This window comes from Rhinatrema bivittatum, chromosome 11 (genome assembly GCF_901001135.1).
Source record: "Rhinatrema bivittatum chromosome 11, aRhiBiv1.1, whole genome shotgun sequence".
NCBI classification, from domain to species: domain Eukaryota; kingdom Metazoa; phylum Chordata; class Amphibia; order Gymnophiona; family Rhinatrematidae; genus Rhinatrema; species Rhinatrema bivittatum.
Window position 1 is genome coordinate 74,892,449 of NC_042625.1, and position 26,573 is coordinate 74,919,021.

Below are 26,573 nucleotides of genomic sequence, written 5' to 3' on the forward strand. Positions count from 1 at the left end.
TAATTCTCATGGAAAATAATGTAAAGCAATTAGTCATTTGTAAAACTATTAGAACTAAAAGGGGAATTTTTGAGCCCAATATTCAGTAAGCCAGGTTAGTGGAGCAGTTATTCTGCTAAAGTTAGCCAAATAACTTGTCCCATATATTCAGTGAGATAAACGTCCTGATGAATATTTATTTATGTATTAATTTATTTGAAAGTGTTTCTATACCGCTTTTACAAACAGAGTTTAGTCAAAATGATTTATATAAATGTAAAAAACATAAAAACAAAATAACTAAAAAATTACATAAATCACATAATAATAAAATAAAAGGTTAATAAATTATAAATAATCTAGTTAAATCAAAACACATCAAAATCTAAATCAAGTGCCGTCTTATAGCCGCTGAATATATATGGAAGAAAGGGGAAAATTGAGGGAACGGGATGATTTTTACAAATATATATAGCGACTAATGTGTGTTATTTGTCTAAATGGCTTTGAATATTGACCTCTTTATTTTTCTTGAGGAGCAAACATACCAATTATCCCACTTTTGCTTTTGGTGCAATTATAGTTACACTCCTCCATTGGCAGGTTTGTGATCGATGACTCGGGAATTAAATATAAATCTCTTGTAGGCTGTATGGGCTTCATACCTGCTCTACTTTTATGAGGAAACAGTCAATGAAGTCACGCAGATTGTTGGGGTCTAGGGTCTCCTTGTTCTGCTTCAGCCTCTTGGCCACAAATGCTCCTAACTTGACATAGTTCTTATAAATCTGACGGTGAGGTCCTGGGATGTGCCTCATGATCTTAGGGAATACAAAGAAGAGCTACAACAAAGAGCAAAGGTACAATAATTATGTATGCAAGTCAGGGTTTCAGACTGACTAGAAGAACACATCATAAATAATAGGGTTTGGGCCCTATTTAAGGGGTCAATATTCAGAGAACTGATGAGTGACAAATTTACCTAGATAAAGTTACATGTATATTGTTCCTTGCTTAGGAAGGTATTTCACTCTGATAAGTGGCTCTAAGAAATTTTAAATAAATAAATAGATAAATAAATAAATTGATCAAAGCTTGGTGTTCAGTAAAATATATAGTCAGAATAGACAATGCTGAGGTTGATGCGGAGGAAGAGACAGGAATCATCACAAAAGTGCACTCACCTGACCCCAGGTGGAGCTCATGAGATGCCAACTGTTATTAATCAGGTGGAGCAGGGTGAGGAACTCCTCATCTTTGTAGTCAAACCGGTCCCCAAAGACAAGGGAGCATATGATGTTGGAACCAGCAGAGCTGAAAGCAAAGGTAGGGTCGAAGGGCATCCCTAATGCATGAGAATAACAAGAATTATTGAGGTCAGTTTTCAAAGCTGACCATTTAAGTAAGTAACAAGGTATATTCAGCGGCACACGTATGTTGCTGAATATACGCACGTATATGTGCACTTAGTTATAACTTAAGTTTAGACCTGCCCTATGACATTTCTAGCTTAGCCAGTTAACTTATGTGCCTAAGATTGAATATCGCTAGTTAGCTGCAGAAGTTATGCGGCTAACTTGCTCTGCCCCAATTTGCCCACTACATGCCCACAACTTATGCGGCTAACTTTTTAACCTTATAAGTGACTTGTGTGGCTTAAGCGTTGGGCGCCGAACATAGGCGCATATTCAGCAGCCGCTACTTAACCGCATAAGCTTTACTTATGCAGATAAATAGCGCTGAACAGACTTTGAATATTGACCTCTCCGTGATTAGAAAAATAAACTGGTGTCTGAGATCTGCTTTTCCCTACTGCAGCGTCATGCAAGCAGCAGAGAATGTTCTAGTTGCATGGAATTCTGTGCTTGATCCCCCTGGTTTTCGTTCCTGTCTTCTATCTTTCCTGGCTGCACAGGTCCCACCTAGGCGGCTGCTGATGTACATAATAAAGGTTGAGGGCAACAAAGTGGATTAGAAGCCAAGAATGTCCGATTAGAAACTTTTATTCTATGGAGATGTATTTCTTTAAAGCAAGCTTTGTTGCCCTCATGGCTTTTTTAGATAGCCTTCCTTGTTGCTTTGTTGGTCCATAATAAAGGTTGATTAATATATGTTGGCTCCACCAGGTATTCTACAAGCTGGTACAAGATCCACAGAGGAGCTCTCTATGTTGCCTATTCTCTCCGCTGCAACCTCTGCTTCCTCCTGTACTTTTTGGGAAAAAAAAACAAACCCTGCATTGGAGCCTAAGGACACAAAATGGGAGAAAACCTTTAGAAGTTCATAATAAGCAGGGCAGCGAGCAGAATTTCCACGGGTATCTTTAGCTGGGATATTCACCGGATTGCTTCCCCACCTTCCTTGTTTTTACCCAGCTAAATTTTACCAGGGTAACAATTTGCTGGTCAGTGGGTGGAAATTTTGAATCTAGTGATTAAAAAGTTACCCGGACAAAATCTTTTTTCAGTATCAACCTCTTAGTAAATAGGCCCCCCTTTGTTGCACGTATAGACTTCCATTGTCCTCAACGATAGGTCTCAGCTCTGGTGGCTTTGGGAATCAAAGGGTTAAGTCCTTGATAACAGCACCCAGGCAGCCACACCTCCAAGAGAACTGACTAATCCATGATAAGTATTTAGGGCCAGCTGAAAAGCTTGCCTAGTCCACATGGTCAAAGGACCAACCTCTGCACTCTGGCCTGATCCGCTTTGGAGCTGCAGCCTCTGAGGAACCCGTGACTCCTGATAATCTTGTCTCTGCACTCTGGCCTGTGCTACTGCTGTACTCTGGTCACCTCACGCTCTGCAGGCTGCTAGGCCCAGACATCTGTGACCCCGGAAGCAGGTCTGCCCTGTCAGGGATTTTAACTGTACCTTTTGTCTTTTTGAGCTCCGCTAACAGGTATTGGGCTTCTTCCTTGACCCGTTCCTCTAGGCTTCTCTTGCCCATGCCAAAATTCTTCAAGGTTGAAATGGCAAAACGTCGGAGTTGCCGCCACCGCTCTCCGGTTCCGTAAACAATTCCTGCCCCGTATGACGACAAACAAATTAGGGTTTTTGACACTGAACAAATAGTGTTGCAGGCTTCCATGAATTGTGAAACAGGCAATGTTTTGTAATTACTGCAGGCCTCCCAGATATAATCTGATATGTGCTATCAACGACCATGTACCTAGGCACTGTGAGACTACTTCTGGTTTTTGCTTCATTAGTGGTTTCACAGTTGAGATATATATACATATATTTGTGGAGTTATTCAGATATATTTCCCTATTGAAAAATATTATCAAGATTTCTCGCATCATTGTGTGAAATCAAGAGTTATAGAATGGATCCATTCTTTTTCAGGATGGGCTGATACACAACGTACAGTGTGAGGTAAAATCAGGATAGGTCCTGATTTTACCTCACGGTATACGTTGACTTGTATGTCAGCTTTGTTTTTTGTTTTAGGGCAACTGGAACCACAAGGTTATCCATACATGAGGCAAATCCAGGATTGGATTAAAAAAAAAAATGAAGTCAGTTGGCAACTCAAGTGAAGTCTCTCTCCCCCCCCCACCTAGTTTATTACCTTTGCAGCTGATTTTCAGTGAGATCTAACTGGCCAGGCCAGGACTTAGCCTTCTATATTCCACAAAGTGGGAATTTAATCAGCCAAAAAATGGGCAGCCCCAGAGGTATAATGGGGACAGAAGAAGACTTAACTAGCCAGTGCTGAGATGGCAGGCATAAGTCCAGCCAGCTCATATGCACGCAGAAGTTCAAATCTCTCCCCAACCCAGCCCACAGGAAGACCTATGCTCAGCCCAGGTAAACTTACACAAAAGCAGGACATAGGTGCATTAAGTTGCCTGCATGTTGGGCAGGCAGTTTAAAAGAAATGCCATTTTGAAAAGTGACCTTTTGCTTTTAACCATTTTATGAGGTTGCTTACAAGTCCTGTATGACCAGATGGGGGCGAATCCCTTGGGGGAAAGTTTTCAGAGATTCAGCACAGGGTAAAAAAGCATTTTATCAGCACTAATCAGCCATCAGACAACTGCCCTCCTTCAATGAGACTGAAAGAAGCAAAGAGAAGTTCCTCTTTCAGAAGGGATCTTTGCTCACCATTTCCTTTGCTGTACTGTTGTACTGCCGGGAAGTCCCCTCTGCCACTGAAGTCCTCCGCGTGGTCCACAAGGGCTTCCTTCAGGATCTCGTAACCGCACAGCACCACCGTCGGACGAGAGCCTAAGTAAAATGTGTAGATGGGCCCGTATTTTTCACTCAGCTAAGCAAAGAGAAAGGCGTGAGAGAGAAAAAAATCACAAAAGATGCAGTGTTATTGCCTACTAGGGATGTTCAGAAGAAGAAAAAAATAGTTTTATTTTATTCCTTTGTTTCGTGGGGACCTCGATTCATTTCATTAGCTTCAAAATGAAAATAACAATTTGTTTATTTGTTTAATTTGTTTTTTTCATGTGCCATTAAAGTTAATAGGGGAAGCATTGCAGCCTATTTTGGGCTCCAGAATTGGGGTTTTCTCATCAATTCTCATTAAATATATGGGAAGAAATCATCAGAAGAAAATAAGAACTCCAAGATACCTAGACTGTGGCAAAGTGGCACCAAAAGTGGAATGAACAGCCTGGCTCTGTTAAAGGGGCAAAGGGTTACCAGCAGTGGTAGGAATTTTCCAAGGCATCATCAGAGGAGCAAAGAAGCAGCAAGAGGGGGAAGAATACTCCAAGGCTCCAAAAGAGGTCACCAACAATAGTGGCATGAACCCTTGAAGGCATCTTGAGAGGCAAAGTTGCACCAAGATTGGCATCAGCATCCTAAGGTAAGGGCACCATGAAGGGAGAACAAAGCAGAACATGTGATAGGAAAAACCCCAAAACACTGATTATGGAGCCAAGCAACATAAAGAGTGGCATCAGTACACCAAAGCAACATGAGAGGGGCAAAGCAGCCCCCCAGAATGGCAGGCACAACTCAAGGTGGAAGGTCTGGGATATGGCAGCAAGGTAGAGTGGCATAAAGAACCCCAAGGTGAAAAGTATGGGTATAGAAGAACGTCTGAGTTCCAAGGAGTAGCATGAGGGGTAGAGCAGCAAGGCAAAATGGCATGGGAGATATCAGTTATTCTGTTGAAGCACTTGCCACATGTCAGATTTAGTACAACAAAATAAACTATCATAAGTATCATTTTCATAACATAAGTTTTTTTTACATACCCTACTTAAGCTTAATCTTGCTACTAGATGGAATTATATGGGTTTCTTGTGAAATGAGCTTGCTGAGTGAAACGTATCACATTCAAAACACGAAAATGGTTTCATTTTTTGATCAGTGTGGTTTTCCTGGTAAATTTTGAGGTTTCCTTTATTTTAAAAAATTGTTCCCATATTCCGCAGCTGAACTCAGGTAGTTCCATTTCTTGATTTTCTGGTTTTGAATGAGTTCTCACCCTACTAAAACTTTTACCACATCAAAATGATTTCTCCTCAGCATCTTTTCTCTCATGACTGTAATTCTTATTTATGACTTAAGAGTTTTTTTAAGCTTTTCCCATATTCTGTAGATGAACCCATGCTCTTCAATTTCTTGATTTCTTGGTTTTCTTGATTTTCTGGGAAATGACAGGTAGACATGTGGCAGTAGACAATGTGGCATAAGGGGCATAGAAGGTAGGCAGGTGGCAGGAAGTCCCCTATGTTGTTATTAAGGGAATGGTAGGTAGGCATGTAGCAGCAAGTCTAATAAGGTAGTATTATCGATACCAAACAGTTCCCATGAAGTAGACCTATTTCCTGTTATTCACTCCTTGCTAATAATGTTTTATGGACATTTCCTCTAGGAACTTGTCCAAACCTCTTTTAAACTCTGTTATGCTAGTTCCCTTGACCACATCCTCTGCAACAAATTCCATAGCTTGATTGTGTGATATGTGAAAAAGTATTTTCTATAATGTTTTAAAAATCATGGTTGTTTTAATATTATTTAATAGGATAATCATCTTTTATATACTTGTTCCACTCCACATGAGTGATATGTTACCATAAAACTAAAAAATCTGAATAAAATATATCAAGCACATGCTAGAGTCCAGGAAGCAAACAAAACAGTCTTCATCTTGTCAAGTGCTTACAAACCCCCAGTACCAGTGATGGCTTTATAGGATGGCAAACCAGGCAACCGTCCGAGACCTCACAGCAGAGGAGAAGGAGACCTCAACATTTTACATCTGGGTGACGTTTTTGCATGGAAGTGGCTCTGTTTGTAACACTCAACTATTTAGCTAAATTCCCCAAAGACTATTAAAAATATCCATGATACAAGTTTCACTACAGTTTCATGGATAGGGCAAAGAGAAATTGAAATTGAAAATATCTGATAGTTTATAGGCCACCAACATTAAGCCTGTAAGACAGGAGTGGACAAACATTTTTGTGCTGGGCTACATTACCAGTTCTTGTCCATAGTGGGGCCAGGGGGGTCACCCCTCCTTCCCAGAGTTTCTTGAGAGGCAACACAAAAAATAATCACTGGTTACTCATATTTTATTATAATAATCTTTATTTGCAAGGTACATAGCCTGAAAATTGTATTAATAATTTTCTTACTGAAAGAAGCACAACCAAGTGCACAACCAACCATACAACTGAAAGATGAACAAGCATGTGCACAAACATCCAACTGTTTTATACTTGTCCACTTGTAGTGAAATAAAGAATGAAGGAAATTTGCTAGAATAGATTACAACATTTCTTCAGGCTTTATTACAATAGTGGAAGATGCACAGCCATACAACTGTTTAGTAGGTGTGCATCTTCCAGTATTGAAATAAAGACTGAAGAAATTTCGTAATCTGATTTTAGCTAATTTTCTTCAGTCTTTATTCTACTACTAAATGAAAAATAACCATAAACCTGTATTACAAATTTTAAAGAAAATGACAACTTAATTCTTCTGCCATCTTTAGTTCTCTGTTTAACGTGAACAATGATGTTGGTCACGCCTCTTCACCGTGGCAAAAAGACTCGTGTCAGGTTTGTTGTTGAAATACGCAACGCTGAGCTGAGATGCTGGTCTGACAATTGGGATCTGTAGCGAGATGTGTTGCATTTCATAATGAAAATGTTTGCTCGAGCCAAACAAAACTCAGATTTTCTGGGCCTCCTTACAGATATGTGAGAATTTATCTTCGTTCAAGCTTGCATAGAATTTGTCTAGTCTTTCTGATTTGCATTTTTTTTTTAAGGTGAAGTCACTCTGGAGATCGATGAGCTCCAGCTGTAATTCTTTGAGGGCTTTTTCATGGTCAAATGACAGTGGACGTAATACAGTTCCAGTGCATTTTCAATCTTCTGAAATTCCAAGAAGCGGTGGGAAAACTCGATGTACAAATCACTCACGATTTTGCTGTGCCTGGTTAATTGCTCTGACGACATTTCTAAACCGTGGAGTGTTGTGAAGTGAGTGATGACATTACTTTTCAGTTGTTTTGAAAAAAAATTGCATTTTTACTTTGATAGCTTTAACACTAGAATATAATTCATGCACAAACATGTTCTTGCCCTGTGGTTTCAAATTCAGATCATTTAAATGTGCCATGATATCCACACCAAAGGCAAGGTTGTATATCCAGTTTGGATCCTTTAATTCTGAGAACTCTCTTTCTTTCCCCATCAATTCCTAGAAGTGGATGATTTCATTTTGAAGTTCCCACACAAGCTGCAACATTTTTTCCTAAGCTTAGCCAGCAGACACTTGCTATGAGAAAGTACATCCTGGTTGGTGTTCAGCATCAGTGTTTTCAAGAAGGGAGATGAACTAACGATGATTGAGAGTCCCTTTGACCTAATGTAGCTCACTATTTGCACTACTATGCAAACAACTGAGGGATTGCAGGTCCAAAAAGAACCCAGCAGCTTAATAGCAACTGGCAAGGGCCCTGGTTTATCTCCACAGAGCATCAGTTAGAATTAATAATGCGACAATGAAAGAAAATTTGATAAGAAACCCGCACTTCCTTTTTTGTGGTATTTATTGAAATAAAAAAAGACCAAACTACAAGGCAATGGCAAGTCGCTCTGTCTTTACAATCACAGACAGGCCAAAATATATTTCTCGTTCTTTGTTAGAAAATTATATGACCAATCATTGCTTTATTCTTTGATTTCAAGTTTCCTTTCATCATATCCTTAAATTTGTTACCATGCATTTGGTCCCATCAAGGATCAAACCTAAAATCTGCACCCAATCACATTACCCCATCTACTTATGCCCTAATGTTAAAGTGACACCCCTTTGTCTTCCATCTTAAGTCTTGAACACCATTTCATGCTTAAGGAGACACGTCCTTAGACCTCCATCTTAGTGAGATGCCTCCTGGTGGGCATCTTAAGCAATACTAATGCAATACCTCATGGTGTTTTTCATTGTAGCAAACAGCAAGCACCCCAATTTTTGCTGCCACTAAAGCTCCAGATGCAGATCTAAAATAACCTTATTCTTTGATTTCAACACATTTCACCATCAGATCATAAGACTTTAGCAACTTATAGTAAATAACTAACTGGCCAAGCTTAGCCATATATGTTCCACTGTATCACTTTCTGCAAAACTGATCTAAATGGAGACCTCAAGATCCACAAAACAAGGGTCCTTTCTATTCTAATTCCACACAATATGATCCATGTCCAGGATATTCTTGCATAGTGCCTCCTGATGTATAATAGCATAGAAAAATGAGTTCTTTTGTTGGATCCTCTTCTTTTACATTGTCCTCTGTTCTTTAGAGAAGTCCAACATTTTTACCAGTTAAATTTGCTGATCTGTCGGGAGCTTCAAATGTTGAAGACAGCTAGAGACCACCTCATACAAATCAACTCCTCTTGTTGGACCTTTCATCGATTCCAATGATAGAATTTCTTCTGTGATTTCAATTTTGCCATTAGTTGCTCTGACAAACATTAAGGGCTGCGCCCTGTCCTTGATGTCAGTGCTGTCATCCAGAGCCAGTGAAAAGTATATGAAGTAATGTGCTTTCCTTTTCAACTCAGAGTCCAAGTCTTCACTGACTACTTCAACATGATGAGTATTAGTTGTTCTTGACAAACAGGAACAGTAACTTTCAAATCAGCATGCGGGTATACTTTGGCACGTGTGCATCGGTGCATGCCCAGATTTGTGGCCATTTTATAAGCTGCACACGTATATGCACGCATGTTATAAAATAGCCTGACCGTGCACATACGTGCACCCAATTTTAAGTGGGCGGTGCCCATGCACGGAAATCCTGCTTCTACCATGTAAGTCAGGAATTAAGGGGCATATGTCAATGCTATTGCCAGTTTCACTAGTTCGCCCACCAGTTCACCCAGTTAAAAGCTAGGTCCTCCAAATCTACCTGGTTTGATAGTCTGCCCTCCCCCCAGTTACCCCAGACCCTTTAAACCCCTGAGAAATGGCTTTCTTTTTATTTTTTAACTTACACCTCCTCCAATGCAGCACTGGATCTGGGTGCACGCCTGGGCACGTAAATATTTACACACACATCTCTTGCCCATGCCTAAAAACGCCCATGCTCTGCTCAGACCATGCCATACCCTGCCTCTTTTTGAAAAGTTTTGAGATATGCGTGCTGCAGGAGATACCTGCACATCTCAGAGCCTTTTAAAATTCGGTAGGCACACGTGAACTCAATTTGTGCGTGCATCTCCCGATTTTGGCACACACCGGGCTTTTACAATAATAAAAAAGAGATAGATATCAGCAAAAAAACTTTTTACTCAAATAAAATAATCGCTGCAAACTGAAATCCCTCCATTTTGTTTAACATTGTCAAGAACCTGATGACACTCCCTCAAACTCCCTTCACTGAAGTTGAGAACACACTGTGTAACTGCATAGCAACTCATTTCCAGGATAAAATCTCTAAAATTTCAAACAACTTCTAGCAACTCCCTAGGCCCAAATCTACCTTCCCACCAACTGATTGCAGCTGGTCCACTTTTTCTCATGTAGATATTCTGACAATCACTTGCATTCTTTACAAAATGAAAATCTCTTTTTCCCCTTTTAATCCCTGTTCTGGTCACTATTTAAAAGCCCTAGGTGCCCTTGCCAGTCCTTTTCTTTGTCAATTTGTAAACCAATCCCTTGATTCAGGCATATTCCAGACATTCTTAAACAAACTTCTATTCTTCCAATTCCCAAGAAAAAAAAACAAAGACATTTCTCATCTCAGTAACTTGCATCCTATTGCCTACCCCACTTCACTAGCAAAACTATGTGAATCTGTGGTTTTGCATCAGCTCACTGACTATCTATCTGACTATGCACACCTTCATCCATATCAACATGGATTTCGAAAAGTACAGAAATCTTATTATTATCCTCTTTCGACTCTTTAATCAGAGGTTTCGACACTAATACTGACTACATTTTAGTGTTATTAGATATTTCAGCTGCCTTTGACATTCTGGATCATCAAATCCTCCTCTCCCAGTTACAATCCATTGGTCTGACAAACATTGTACTAGAATGGATTTGATCGTACTTATCCAATCGCTCTTACCAAATCAATATTGACCCTCCTTCTTGTGATTGGTATATACTTTCCTCTCATGTCTCCCAAGGTTCTTCTCTCTCTGCCATTCTATTTAACACATATCTTATCCCACTATGTCACTTACTCAACAGTCTAAATATTCAGTTAAAAATTTATGCAGATGATATTCAGTTATTTGTACCCTACTCTTCATCTTGGTCCACTACATTATCTACTGTATATCTATACATAAAAACAATTAACACTTGGTTTTCTCATAGTCGACTCAAACTGAATACATCAAAAACAGAAGTTCTCCATCTTTCCACAATACCCCACTCTGCTGGCAGTCCTCTTTCACATCTGATCCTAGATGATGTATCCATCCCTATAGTTTCTGAAGCTCGAAATCTTGGAGTAATTCTAGATTCCAGCTTATCCATGGTTAATTATATCTCCACAACTGTCAAAAATTCTTTCTTTCTATAAACTTTATGTTAAAATGACTCCATACTCTACTATTTGCTGATAATTTTCATACTGTGTTACAGTCTCTTATCTTTACTGGTATAGACTACTGCAACCCCCTCTACCTTGGTCTCCCTGATAACACTATGGGCCGGATTTTAAGAGATATGCGAGAGCGTAGATTTGTGCGCGCAACCCAGTGCGCACAAATCTACGCCCGGTTTTATAACATTGGTGCACAGCAGCGCGCATGTTATAAAATCCGGGATCGGTGCGCACAAGGGGGGGTGCACACTTGTGCACCTTGCGCGCACCGAGCCCTAGGGGAGCCCCGATGGCTTTCCTTCCGCTCCCACCCACCATCCCCTCCCTTCCCCTATCTAACCCGCCCCCCCCCAGCCCTAACTAAATCCCCCCACACCTTTATTTTCTTATTTACGCTTGCCTCTGGCAGGCGTAACTTGCGCGCGCTGGCCAGCTGCTGGTGCGCGATCCTCCGGCACGGCCTCTGTGCCAGAGGCCTCGGTCCCGCCCTTGGACCGGTGCCCCGCCCATGCCTCTTTTTCAAAACCCTGGGACATATGCGCATCCCGGGGCTTGCGTGCATCGCCGGGCCTATGCAAAATAGGCTCGGCGTGCATAACCCTCCTGCGTGTGTACATCCGGCTGGATGTACGCGCGCAGGGCTTTTAAAATCTGGCCCTATCTGTCCATTGCAGCTAATTCAAAACACTGCAGCGCACATGCTAACTGGTGCTTCTCGGAAAGAATACATTACTCCAATTTTACATTCTTTACACTGACTCCCTGTCCCCTATAGAATACAATACAATATTCTCTCCATTATACACAATTTAATATATAATGATTCCTCTACCTGGCTTTGTTCATTACTTAATATTTACCAACCCAACTGGCAATTACTCTCTTCACAAAAAAATCTCCTGGAAGTCCCTACTGTCCGTCTTACGAGGCTTGATATTACTAGAAGACATGCCTCTCAATCACTGGCCCCTTACTGTGGAATTCTATTCTAGATTATTTAAGGCAGATAACATCTCACAAAGATTTTAAAAAAGACTTAAAAGCATACCTTTTCTCTCTAGCTTTTGGATCACTTTTTACTTCTCAATAATCCATGTGCTCATCGATGAACACTGAGACAGTCCTACCTCTGGGTTTTAAACCCCAGATTGTTAATATTTACTGTTTGTTTTGTATGGTTTTTTTTTCATCATTTTATGATGTGATTATTTTTATGTTATTTTATTATATATATTTTAACTTTTGTAAACTGTTTTGACCAAAATTTGTTGTAAAGGCAATATATAAACATTTTTAAATAAAATAAATAAAAGATCTAAACAAAAGAACTCTGGGGCAGATTTTAAAAGTCCTACACGTGTAAATCCAGCTGGATTTACACGTGTAGGGAGTTACGCATGCCAAGCCTATTTTGCATAGGCCCGGCGACGCGTGCAAGCCTCTTTTGGGGCATATAACATAACATAGACATGTCATATTGGGTCAGACGAAGGTCCATCAAGCCCAGCATCCTGTCTCTGACAGTGACCAGTCTGGGTCACAAGTGACTGACAGATCCCAAATAGTTGACCTTTCTCAATCCCAGAGCTAAGCGATAGCTTTCCCAAGTCTAACTAGGTAATAACTGTTTATGGACTTGATTGTGTGCTGAGTGAAAAAATACTTCCTACAATTTGTTTAAAATCTCCCGGATGCTAGTTTCATGGAGTGACCCTTAGTCCTAGCTTTTGATGTCTGTTTATGAAAGAAATGGAGAAGGGGCTGCAGAGAGGAGAGGACAGGAGAAAGAAGAAAGAAGGCAAGGCACTCACTAAAAGGGCCATAGAGAGAGGGCAAAAAGGACGAGCACTCGGTAAGGTGCTATGGCTAGGAGGAAATAGGGCAGGAGAGAAGGCACATGGGAAGGAGCCCTGAAGAAGGCAACAGTCAAAAGGAGTGCAGAAGGGAAAATACTCAGGAAAGAACTATATTGAGGAGGGTCGGCAGCCAGGGAAGAGCCATGAGAGGCAGCACATAAGAAGGTGCCAGCAAGGAGAGGTTTAGAAAAGGAGACATGGGGAAGAGAGTATGAGGAAAAGCACTTGCTTTTAAGGGTCCACAGTGTTTATCCCATGCCCATGAATTGTATGACTGTTTTCGTCTTCACCATTTCCTCTGGAAGGGCATTCCAGGCATCCACCACTCTACTCTCCCCGTGAAGAAATATTTCTTGACATTGGTTCTAAGTCATCTCCCCTGGAGTTTCATTTCATGATCCCTAGTTCTACTGATTTCTTTCCAATGGAAAAAGTTTGAAGTTTGTGCATCATTAAAACCTTTCAGGAATCTGAAGGTCTGTATCCTATCTCCCCTACACCTCCTCTCCTCCAGGATATACATATTTAGATCCTTTAGCCTCTCTTCAAAAGTCTTCTGATGGGGACCCCACACCATTTTGGTCACCCTTCTCTGGACCACCTCCATCCTATCTCTATCCTTTTTGAAATACAGGATCCAGAACTGAACACAGTATTCCCGGTGAGGCCTCACCAAGGACCTGTAGAAGGGCATTTTCTCCTCCTTTTTCATCCTGTTTATTTCACAATGTTTATTAAAATAGATTACTGCAAGTCCCTACTCTGCGGCCTCCCCAAAGCCTCTATTAAACCCCTTCAAATGCTTCAAAACTTAGCTGCCAGAATACTCACAAATACCCGCAAAAAAGACCATATCACCCCTATCCTCAGAGATCTTCACTGGCTCCCCATCTCCTACCATATTATCTACAAAACACTCACCATCTTACATAAAACACTACACAACCAGAACATGCACTGGCTAAATAACTCAATACAATTCCACAACCCTAACAGACCTACCAGATCATCCTACAAAGGCACTCTATGCATTAGGGATGTGAATCATTTTTGAACGATTCAAATTATCGTCAGATAATTTTAAAATCGTCCAAAATCGTTAGAGTGCACGATACAATACAAATGCCCCCGATTTATCGTCAGGGGCATTTGTATTGTATCGTTAAATAGGGCACGGGAATTATTTGGGGGAGGGCGGAAAAACCGGCACACCAAAACAAACCCTAAACCCACCCCGACCCTTTAAAACCAATTCCTTACCCTCCCCCACCCTCCCGAACCCCCCCAAAATGTTAAGTTACCTGCTGGTCCAGTGGGGGGGTCCCAGCGTGATCTCCCGCTCTCGGGCCATCGGCGCCATTTTGGCTGCCACTAATTAAAATGGCGCCGATGGCCCGATTAAAAAAACAACCCACCCGACCCTTGAAATCGACCCCCCACCCTCCCGATCCAATTCACATCGCTAGGGAGGCCCGACCCTTTAAATCGACCCCCCACCCTCACGATCCAATTCCTAGCGATGTGAATTGGAATCGGAAACGATTCCAATTCACATATCTTAACGATCAGATTCCCCCCCTCCCCCAGCTGAATTTGATCGTTAAGACGATCTGGCACACGATTCACATCTCTACTATGCATACCTTCACCGAAGCTTTCCCACCTCACCACCACAAAAGAATGTGCACTATCCATTCCTGGTCCATCATCCTGGAATTCCATGCCACCCAATCTCCGGCAAGAACAGTGCACCCAGAAAGTTAAGAAAAAACTCAAAACCTGACTCTTCAAACAAGACTACCCTTAATCCATCATACCTCATTCTCAATACCATGTTTGATGTCTAAACCATTGCTTTTGTAACACCGCAGTGATTCTCCTTCAACATTGTTTGCTTATTGTTATCATTTTGTAACATCGCAGTTGGTGCTCCTCTTTCTTTGTTCTCACATTGTTATCAGTTTTTACATTTACCCTATCTTGAAATTCCTTAGCTCCTTTGTTATCAATGTTCCAGTTTCATGTAACTCTCTCTCCTGTTATTAATGTTCCATGTAAACCGGCATGATGTACCTACAAATGTCGGTAAACAGAAAAATCCTAAATAAATAAATAAATAAATTCCTCTCTCTGTGAAGCCCAGCATTATTCTGGCTCTAGCTATCACTTTGTCTCATTGCTTCACCATCTTCAGATCAACAGACGCTATTACCTCAAGATCCTTCTCTTGGTCCGTGCACAAGAAAAATGGGGATTTACAAACAGCACAAAGGCATCCAAATCTCCAAGGTGTAGAGGGAATATTATCACAAACAGCAAAAAGGCATAAAACTCCCCAAGCCATATATTGCGGGGAATTGCAAATAGCACAAAGGATGACAGGCCTAGACAGCAAGGCAAAAAAATAGAAAAGAGATAGGGCAGGAGAAGAACCTTGCATTGTTTTTGCTTTTTTTACATTTTTCTTTTGGGGACAAAACACTCCAATGCAACCAGAAAAGAAACTAGGCTGGGCTTATAGATGGGTACAGTAAATCAGTTAAGTGGAGTACCAGAAAAAAGCTCTGGTGGGAGGAGAAACTTGTATATTTTTCTTTTTTCACATGTTTATTTTGAGGGTAGAACACTCCTGTATAACCAAGAAAGAAACAGAATGGGAGAACTAGGCTGGGATCCAAAAATCAAACCCAAGGTGGCACTTCTGGAGCATGGGAACTAGGAAGAATGGCAGCAAGATCAGGGGCATGGCACCTATGCATAATGGCAGCAAGACCCCTAAAGTGATACATCTGAGGCATGGCACCTATACATAATGGCAGCAAGACCTCTAAAGTGATACATCAGGGGCATGGCACCTATACATAATGGCAGCAAGACCCCTAAAGTGATACATCAGGGGCATGGCACCTATACATAATGGCAGCAAGACCCCTAAAGTGATACATCTGAGGCATGGCACCTATACATAATGGCAGCAAGACCCCTAAAGTGATCCATCTGAGGTATGGAAGCTAGGCATAGTGGCAGCAAGACCTCCATGGTGGTACACCAGGGGCACATTATCTAGGTTTAGGGGCAGCAAGACACCCATGGTGGTATATTTGGGGCATTGGAGCTAAGCAGAGTGGCAGCAAGACCTCCATGGTGGTATATCAAGGGCATGGCAGCTATGCATAGTGGCAACAAGACCTCCAAGGAAGTACATCTGGGGCACAACAGCTAAGTCATTGAGGTAGAAAGACATTAAGGTGCTCTCAGTCATCTTGCTACTCATAGGGAAATTCTGTAAAGCCTAAGCAAAGGCAAATTGATATAGCAAGCTCTTCTATCAACTCTGGTGCCATCTTTGAATCCGGCTCACAATGTCCCTTGCTACTGAGAAGAAACCTTTGCTGGACACACTGGTTGGTGGGTACAAAAGATAATTTTGAGCCACCTTGGTCTGGTCAGGGCAGACCATGGACTTGTGTGCCGAATATGCCAGTGTACCTATTGTCCTTGTCCTCAATGGGCTCTGTTAGACACTAGACAGCATGTCACAGAAATCTCTGCCGGGGTCTCTTTAGGTAGGGCAGCTGCTTTAGCTAATGCCTGTGTCAGAAGAGATGACTCAGCACATAAATAAATGGTTCTGTGGGGGCCATGTGGCTCTGATATAAGAAGTGGGAGAGGAAGGGCTTGTGCCTGCACTACTTTCTGGGGCACCACTTTTTTCTGCGCTGCGTCTCCTGGTGCCTGTGCCTCTGCCTCTGGCACTCTTGTTCATGCACCATGAATGTGATCTGCTGGGACTGGAGGGTGGGACTCCTTTTCACCTGTGGCTCACAAAGGGGCAGATTTTATAAAACTACGCGCGTGCATACTTTTCTTCGCGCACCAGGCACAAACAAAAGTACACCGGATTTCAATAGAATCGCGCGTAGCCATTAAAATCCGGGGTCGGCGCGTGCAAGGCTGCCCAAAATCGGCAGCCTGCGAGCGCCGACCCGCGCAGTCTCCTTCCATTCCCTCCGAGGCCGTTCCGAAATTGGAGCGGCCTCGGAGGGAACTTTCCTTCCCCCCCTCGCACCTTCCCCTCCCTTCCCCTACCTAACCCCCCCCCCCCCCCCCAGCCCTATCTAAACCCCCCCCCACCTTTGTTGCACAAGTTATGCCTGCTCAAGGCAGGCATAACTTGCAAGCGCCGGGCCGGCCGCCGGCGCGCCATGGTCCGGTCTGGGGGCTGGTCCGGAGGCCGCGGCCATGCCCCTGGAACACCCCTGATGACGTGCTGGCCGTGACACACCCCCGACATGCACCTGATGTCGCGCAGGCCGCGACATGCCCCGACACGCCCCCCAGGAAAGCCCCGGGACTTATGTGCGTCCTGGGGGCTTTGCGCGCGCCGGCAGCCTATGCAAGATAGGCTCGGTGCGCGCAGGGGGGGGTTTGGGGTAGGTTTTCGTGGGTTACGCGCGTAACCCTTTGAAAATCTACCCCAAAGTGTGGCACTCTTTTGTGTCAGTCTCACTTGCACCTGCTTCTGCAAACACCTCTGCTTCTATCCCCTCTAGCTCACAGAAACCCTCTAACTTTTCCTACAGAATATTTGCAATGGCTTTTGTTTTGTTTTGTGGATTTTGTCTTTAATTATTTTTTTAGTTTGGCAAATGATGCAAACCAAAAAAAAAAAACCCCAAACATTATGAACCAAATCTTGACAAAATAACTACCAAAACAAAAAAAAATGAACTGAATTGAAAATTTTGAGGCTGCATAATCCCTACTGGCTAACTCGCACATTATTCAAACAAACCCCTTTGATTATCAACCTATAAATTTTAGGGCTTCCTTAACATTGTGTATTCCACTCCTTTCAGGAATTGCTACTGGTAGTCCCTACTAGTAAAGACGTAATACAGATACTTGGAAGAAAATGTTTACATTTTTGGGTCCTAGTATGTGGAACATCCTACCAAACGAGACATGAACATTAGGATATTATTTAACTTTTCACAAGATGTGCAAGGCCTAGCTTTTCTCACCGGCTTTTAAATAAATACATTACTATTGTGGCAATGTAATCTTTCTTTTATTACAGTTTAGTATATTTTATTTATTTATCTATTTATTTATTTATTTATTTTACTTATCGATTTTGAATTCCTGATTTATACTGATTTTATTATTTATTTATGTGGCTTCTGTTACTGCATTTATCTCTTTGATTTATGATTGTATTGTAATACTTGTTTTTTGTATTGTAGGACTGCCTTGAATTATATCAGGTAGGTAGGATAAAAATGTAAACCATAATATAAGAAGTGCCATGCTAGGTCAGACCAAAGTCCATCGAGCATAGCATAGTTCCGAAAGAGTGACTTTCCCAAGTCTTCCTGGCTAATAATTGTTCATGGACTTTTCTTTCAGAAACTTGTTCGAACCCCTATTAATCTCAGCTATGCTAGGTGCCTTGATTGCATCCTCTGGCAACAAAATCACACAGCTTGATTGTGCGTTGAGTAGTACAGAAATAATTTCTCCAATTTCTCTTAAATTTGTTACCATTCAGTTTCATGGAGTATCCCCTAGGTATTATTTATAAACTTCTATTATAGCCCTTGCTTAACTTGTGGCGGCGTAAATCTTTAAATCGGGCCCTGTTAAGCTTTTTCCCATAAGCTTCTGGATCCCCGAGAAGGGATTTCTTTTAGTCCTTCAGAGCAGCTTTCTCTGAGTGGGAAGAATTTGCAAGGAGCTGGCATTGTCTACAATCAGAAGAGTGCAGCATTCTCTCCATTCTTGGGTGCCTGACGTCCACCCTTTCCCCAGGCCATGCTATTTACTTTGCATTCAGCAAGTTAATTGCAGATTATCTCTTGCTGCTTGCACGCTCCGGGAAATGTAATCGCTATCTTTCTAAGAACTCAGATCCAGGCAGACAAAAGTGGTATTAATGCCATACCTGGGAACTCTCCAGCTTTAGTTACCGGGTCTCAGGACAAGAGAGGGGGAGAGAGAGAGAGAGAGAGCACTGTAAGAGGGAGAACGTGCCTTTCTAGTCTACTACTATAAGAGGGGCACTTTCAACTCAGGGAGGGCTGGGCAGGGGGGCAGTGTAACCTTGGTCTGCCTAGGGCGCTACAGACCCTTGCATTGGCCCTGTGCCCAAGGATTGCAGGGGTCCGTGATAAAGAATGCCTGTTGTTGTTGTCGTTGGGGGAGGGAAGAGAGAAAGTGTGTCGTTTCGCTGTACCTGCTCTTCTCTCCCCCCCCCCCCCCCCCCACAGCACTAATCTTGAGAAATCTCAGGGTGAGCAGAACTCAAAAGTTCCCAGGTATGATTATTGCTAGACGTTTCTAAATTGCTTTCTTTAGAGGAAGACGATCAGTGCTATTTGTTTTTCCTAAAGTCAGCAAAGACCCTTGCTAGTTCTTTCATTCCTGGACAAATATCTTTTGCATAGTCGGCTTGGTTTTCTCACTAACCGGCTAGGCAGCGGTGAAAGGCATGCACGCAATAACAGCCAGGCAGTGTGGAACATTGTCCACAGAGACAACTGTGACTGTCCGCTGTAACCGTACAGTGCTGGGTATGCTAATGGAGATAAATAATAACCCTTGCGTCTGTCTGTGCAGCAGCTTCTAATGAATAAGCATTGCAGAGCTTTACCTTGACTAGAGACTTAATCAGGTCATTCATGTCAACCTGTAGCATGTTGCCGACAAAAGGAAGGTGGATGGGTCCTGGAGGCAAACAGCCCGCCTTCTTCCACCTGGAGAGCACCATGGAGGAGATTAGCACAACCAGGAGGACGCTCAAAATCATGCTGAGATCCATGCTGAACGCGCCTGACGAGCCTCACTGTCCCGTGACTCAGATTCCCTGAGCAGCAGCTACTTTTTTTTTTTTATATATATATATATATATATATATATATATATCTATCTATCTAGTCCTCCAACTCCCAGTAGCTCCCGTCCCACTATCAAACTGATAAACCCAGAGAGTTACACAATTGTCCTGCATGAACATTGTTTGCTCTCTCACTTGATAGAAGGTGGGAAACGTCCCCAAGGCCTGTCTTTGGAAAAGTTATGGAGGTGATTTTCAGAAAGTCACATTGGGACAAGGATTAGGTGTTCTTTTTTATCCCGCAGGCTTTTCACCAATTCTCAAGGCAGAAATACGTGTGTACCCTTCACTTTGAAACTTGCCGTGGGTATAAAATGCACTCGATCACTTGCACCTGCTTTTTTTCTGCAGGCAGAATTTTGCTGGAGAAGTAAGCACATAGAGTGGACGATACAATCTACGCCCATACTGTCCCTCCCTCTGACCTAAACACTCCCCTGGGAACGCCTCCTCTCAATGAGACCAAAAGGCCACGCATTATAGAAAAACACGCAGACTTTTAGCCACATTCAGATGGATGATTATTCTTTCTACCTGCATAGATCACTTTAAAAATTTTATACTGCATAATGGTGTGGATTTAAAAAAAAATTATAAAGATTTCAAATGATGTATCAATAAATAGCATTCATATGGAAAGAAAAAAGCAGCATTCAATACAAATACAAGGAGAAAACAAATGAATATTACATACGGCAAAGAAAACCATCACTGAATACCGCACAGCCCTAAAACAAGAAGACATTGCACACACACATAACATAGCAACAATAACAAAAATAAAGCTACTACTAGGTATTGTAATGTACTGCTTTGTAAGCAGAAAAATAATTTCAAAACATCATCTCATGGATACCTAAAGGGGCATTTCTGTCATCTTCAGCCCGTACAACTGGTTAAAAAAACAAGAGACACTGGAGTTGGAGGGAGTACGTTAGATAGAAAATTCAAAATTTCAGTCAAATATCTATGTACTAGCTCTCTCTGCAAGGCGTACCAGTCAAAATTTTAGAAACATTTATAAAACAGGGATGGCAACTTTCACATGGGTGCATGAGCACACATATATGCGTGTATGTGAGTGCGAAGCCAGATAAGTGGTAATTTTATATCCTGCATGCACATAAGTGCATATGTGATAAAATAGTCCTGGCGCATAATATATGCATTAAAATAAAATTTGCTAATAATAAATTATTAATAAAGCAAGGACAGGTAGAAACACGAAGAAACGAAAGTAATCCTAATATATTATTAAGATACATCTTTGCCATCAGCCCAATGACACATTCCATTCCAATGACTCCTAAAACACCATTCCTCTTGTATATAACATTTATTTTGTATACTATATTTAAATTGAATATTGTTTAACCATCTCTTTTCTCTCCTCTCTTCTTCCTTCTCCAAGTTCGGCTACCCTTGTTAAATGTAACTGTACCTTCGGACACCACAGTTCTAGTTTTTGTATATAATGCACTCCTGTTCGATGTAAACCAGCAAGATATGTTTTCATGATTGCCGGTATATAAAAACTCTAAATAAATAAATAAATTAAAAATTATCTGATTTAACCTTAGGTTACTGTTTAATGATCCGTAATTCCAAAAGCTTCTCTAAAGAGGTGTGTTTTAATGATTTATTAAATTCTTTGCTGTTTGATATTTGTCGTAATGTATTTGGTAAAAATTGTTCACAATCATCTCAAGCCTATGACACTAATTCAAATGATCTCTAACCAAAGTTGCTCGTACAGCCTGAATTGATGAAACATTCTCCTCACGATGTTGGAATGCAGCAGAATTTTGGCAAATTATGTTTTCTTGATCTTGTATCTTAAGTGTTTTTTTCTAAGAAAGTACATAGCTGTTTTATTATCCCTGATAGAGAAGCTTCAATCTGGGCCACCAAAGCCCATTCATCCTGCAAAAAGACATTGGCAGGAACCTGAATGGCAGGGGGAACGGGAAAATGAATCACCTCTGGAAAAGACATTGAAGTAGACCATTCTTCTCTCCCCTGCACCTCTGCTCTTCTGGTAAGGGGATGCTTGTTCTTACTCCACCCAGGAAGTTCAGGGTTAAATTCAGTGGGTCCCAGCTGCAAATTCATCTGCCCTTATCGTTCCTAACCTTCAGCATCTTGCAGCTCTAGCGTATGCTCTCTTGTCCAGGGCTGTTGGTGCCTGATATCATCCCTCAGCATCGCATGCCAAGGAGGTACCAGCATCCTAGGTTAGTTGCAGTGGAGGAGATATAGCCCTCCAAGTTAAGAGAGACCTCAACAGGGAAAGGGCTTCAGGTTGATTGCATTCCCCCTTTCCCATGTTCGGAATCAATTCGGAGGCCCAGCCGCCACTCCTCGAGCCACAAAACAGCCAGTTGGACCCTTTAAAAAAGGAGATGTTATTGGTACAGAACTATATTTTCTCTTCATCTTCCATTTAGCCAGTCTACTGAAGGAATGACCGGTAAGTGAATCGGAGCTCCTGGAGTTAGCGTCTTGTGTCCACCATGTTGAGCTGACTCCTCTCCCCCTGAACAGTGTGGATTCCTATAGAACCCATGCCCTGCCCCTTTTCATTTTTGCGCGCCGCGGCAAGCATGCGCATATCCAGGCGGCTTTTAAAATCCACTCGGTGCGTGCTGGCCTAACATATTCGCACATCCCTTAATTCCGGCATGCATTGGTCTTTTAAAATTCACCTTTATAAGGGGGACATTGGGACAGAGGCTGCACATGCTTGTATGCCTTGTGTCGGTTTTCAAAGCAAAAGTATGTGTGCATTTTCATTGTGAAACCTGCCATGAATACAAAGTACCTGTGGGTGTTTGCACCTTGCTTTTTCTATGCGTATATTTTTGCTGGAGAAGTGCTCGTGAAAATGCTGTTTATAAGCATACATCTTCCTGCCCCTGATTCAAACAAGACCCCATAAGTGCCTCATTTCAATGCTTTTGACCTGTGCAAATTGCTTTGAAACACTATGAAAACACAACAGTTTATGCAGTGTTTCCCAGCCCACTCCCGCAAGCACGCCCAACAGTCGGGGTTTTCAGGATATCCATAATGAGTATGCATGAGATAGATTTGCATATATTGGAGATCCAGAGTATGCAAATCTGATCTCATAAATATTCATGTGGCAATCTTGAAAAACCAGTTGGCTAGATGTGCCTTCAGGAGAGGGTTGGGGAATACTGGATTGGTAGCAGTAGTCATCGGAAAAGAAAGGGCTGGTTGTATGATCTGACTTCTTAAAATATAGTAAGATCCCTCCCACTTTGCACTATGAAATACACGATATGCATATTAACCAAGGGCCCAATATTCAGCACTGGCCGAATAAGTAACTTAGGGGGTCATTTTCTAAAGCTGGCGCATGCGTGCGATAGCTAGCTCGGGGCGGAGTCGGCCCCGGAAGAGGAGGAGTTGGGGCGGCACCGGGGCCAACTTTGCGAAGATTTCCCAGACCGAGAAAAGTATGCATGCTTTTTGCTGTCATTTCTGCACCAAATAACTACACCTTTTATGGTATAGTTATTTGGCGCGACGCTGGCAGCGATCGCACCGCGGCGGTGCGATCGCTGCCAGCTAGCGCAGGTCCACCCATTTCGACCCCGGTACCGCGGGATTCACTATGCCTTGCGGCATTAGTGAATCCAGCCCTTAGTCAAATATGGCTTATCTGGCTAAGATACAAGGGCTAGTCAGCGGCATGGCTATGCTTCTGAATATCTGCAGTCAAGGCGCTTCTTAATTGGATAAGTTAAATTCGGCTAAGTTAGATCAACTCTATGGCTGATCTAACTTATCCAATTAACTTAACTGGATAAAAATGAATAGCGCTATTTATCTGGTTAATAGCAGACTGCTAGATAGCCGGATAAATCTTACTTAGCCAGTGCTAAGCGCGCTTTCAATATCGGGCCCCAAATTTCTATAGGAAGTCCTCTGGCCCACCCCTGGTATTTGAATTTGCTGTGCTGACTGCAAATACAACAGGGACTACATGTACCACAGTGCATTGGGATGCACATATCACAATGCACCTGGAGTGTGCACGTGAGGATTGGGTTGTCCTAAAACCCAGAATTGGCTCAAAGTCTATTCATTAGAAATCAGGTCACTTGGCAGTTCTCTCTCTAGTGCAAATATAGATACTGTGTGCATGACGTGAATAGAGACGGTCAAAGGTACTCTAGTTAAAAGGGCCATGGGAAAAATTATTGCAGCAATAAAAATACTCAGAGGTTAAAAAAAAAATTTGGAACCAAATCATTTATTTGAAACAATGTTAACTCTGCCAGAATGATTTCAAAATCAGAAACATTTTGGAGAGGAACTTCCCTCCTCCCGCAGCAAAAAAAATAAAATAAAATATAGTACTGGATTAACAGGGGTCATTTAAAAAGAAAAAATACCAACAACAAATTTACCTGCAAAAAATGGCATTTATTTATTTATTTATTATTTATATTCTTTTCTATACCGAAGTATAGCAGAAAGCCTTCACTCCGGTTTACAGTTGAACAACTTCATACATGGAAACGTTTTTTTTTTATAACATATCAACCTAACCATTAAACAAATAAACAGGTTTAACATAAACATTCAACATTATAATCATAATTGATCTTTCAGTGAGCGCAGATTAGTATAGAGAGGTACATAATTATAGGGAGCATCTTATAGGTTGAGCTTGCTGACAAACAGTGGGAGAATTTAGTTAAAGTGGGCACAAGAATCAGATTAGTATTGAAGGGGAGTGAGAGGGCAAAAGATAAAGTAAAGGCTGGGTGGGTGAAAGGAAGAGAAGGTGAGGTAAAGTGGAGGAAAAAGAGGGGTTGGAATTTATGGGGGAATAGTTAAGTGGATTTGAAGGAAGGAGAGAGGCTTAATGTTCATACATGGGGATGAATTCAATGAGCCGAGAGTGTAAATCCAGATTAGGTAGTGAATGATTGTCTAAAAAGCCAAGTCTTGATTTCTTTTTTGAAGGATTTGTTGTCTCTAATAGAGCTTAAATGTGATGGTAAGGAGTTCCATTCTTTTGGTCCTGCTATAGAGAATGCTCGATTCCTGGTATTGGTAAGTTTTGCATCGGAGAGTGGGGGTATGATTAGCTGCAATTTGTTGGAGATTCGAGTAGATCTTGGTGGTCTGAAAAGTTTAATCATGTGATCAAATGAAGCGTTGTTATCATTGTAGATTTCATTATGGAGTATAGATAATGATTTGTATTTGATTCTTTGAGTGATGGGCAGCCAATGTAGATTCATCAGTGTTGGAGTGACATGATCGAATTTCTTTTTTCCAGTGAGGACACGTGCTGCAGCATTTTGAAGTAATTGTAGGGGTTTCAGTGTGGATTTTGGGAGTCCAATGAATAATGCGTTGCAGTAATCGATACATGAGAATATGAGTGATTGAAGAACAGTTCTAAAATCATGAGGATACAGTAAGGGTTTGAGATGTTTGAGTATGTGAAGTTTGTGGAAACCTTCCCTTGTTTTTTTAGCTATGCATGTTTTGAGGTTCAGTTCATTGTCAATCCAAATACCTAGGTCTCTTACTGTGTTCTTCAGTTGGATGTTGATGTTGTCAATTGAGATGTGGGTTATTTGTGATAATTTTTCTAGATTGTTTCTTTTTATCAGGATACATTCTGTCTTGTTCATGTTAAGGCATAATTTTGGTTGGTTCAGAAATTTTTTGATTGAGTTGAGATGTTTTTTTGTGAGGCAGATTGCATCTTCAATTGAAGAGGTTATTGGAATTAACAGTTGAATATCGTCAGCGTATAGAAAGAAGGTGATACCTAGGTTAGAAATGAAATGACAGAGGGGAAGAAGGTATATATTAAAAAGGGTGGCTGAGAGGGCAGATCCTTGAGGAACCCCTGTTTTTAAGGGGCATGGGTCGGAAGAGATGTTATTGAAGGTGACTTTGAAACATCTGTCATTTAAAAAAGAGGAGAACCATTTGAGTGTGACTCCGGCAAGTCCAACGTTGGCGAGACAGGAAATTAGTCTACTGTGGTCTACTGTGTCAAAAGCAGCAGATAAATCCAGTAATATTAATAAATGACTTAGGTTGTTGTCAAAGTTTCTTATTATTATGTTATATAGGTTGATCAGTAGGGTTTCGGTGCTGTGGTTCTTTCTGAAACCATGTTGTGTAGGTTGAAGGATGTTGTTGTTTTCTAGATGTTCATTAAGTTGGGTCAATGCTGTTTTTTCAATTAATTTGGCAAGAAGTGGAAGATTGGATATTGGACGGTAGTTGTTTAGATCATTTGGGTCAAGGTTCTTTTTTTTTGGGATGGGGGTTATTGTTGCAGTTTTCAGATTGGATGGTAGAATTCCTTCTTCAAGAGATTTGTTAATAATTGCAGCTAGAGTTGGAGCAATAATATGAGAAATTTCCTTTAGAATTCGGGTTGGGATAGTATCAAGATCGTGTTTAGCAGGGTTTATTTTTTTTAGCATTTTTTCCATTTCTATACTGGAGATCGGTTCAAATTTATCCCATGTTGATGTTGGTGGAGACTTAGGAGATATATCATTGTTTGTAGTTAATTCAAAAGAATCAGTTATTTTGTTTATTTTATTTTTTAAGAAATTAGCAAGGTCTTGGCTTAGGTTGCATGTATTTGATGAAGAAATATTTTTGTCGTTTTTGTCTATTAGATTCTTTACTATATTGAAGAGGGCGTTAGATTTGTTTGTTGAATTTTTTATTTTTTGACTGTAATATTCACATTTGGCATTTAGAATTTCTTTCTTGTA

At 41.4% G+C, this 26,573-nt stretch overlaps 1 protein-coding gene and 1 long non-coding RNA gene across 2 annotated transcripts in view; one reads left to right on the forward strand and one right to left on the reverse strand.

The window, feature by feature from the left end:
* Window positions 1-19,796, reverse strand: part of LOC115073376 (cytochrome P450 2F3-like) — a 34,403-nt gene extending 14,607 nt beyond the window's left edge. The window contains exons 1-5 of the mRNA XM_029571747.1: window positions 19,540-19,796; window positions 4,089-4,251; window positions 2,853-3,002; window positions 1,164-1,324; window positions 645-821 (exon numbers count right to left, since the gene is read on the reverse strand). Coding sequence (XP_029427607.1) covers window positions 645-821; window positions 1,164-1,324; window positions 2,853-3,002; window positions 4,089-4,251; window positions 19,540-19,707 — 819 coding nt within the window. The 5' untranslated portion in view covers window positions 19,708-19,796. The remainder of the gene's footprint in view (window positions 1-644; window positions 822-1,163; window positions 1,325-2,852; window positions 3,003-4,088; window positions 4,252-19,539) is intronic.
* Window positions 7,352-19,667, forward strand: LOC115073377. The gene is made up of 3 exons (XR_003851999.1): window positions 7,352-7,438; window positions 18,134-18,154; window positions 19,582-19,667. It is a non-coding gene; the product is annotated as an uncharacterized LOC115073377 (long non-coding RNA).
* Window positions 19,797-26,573: the final 6,777 nt, after the last annotated feature.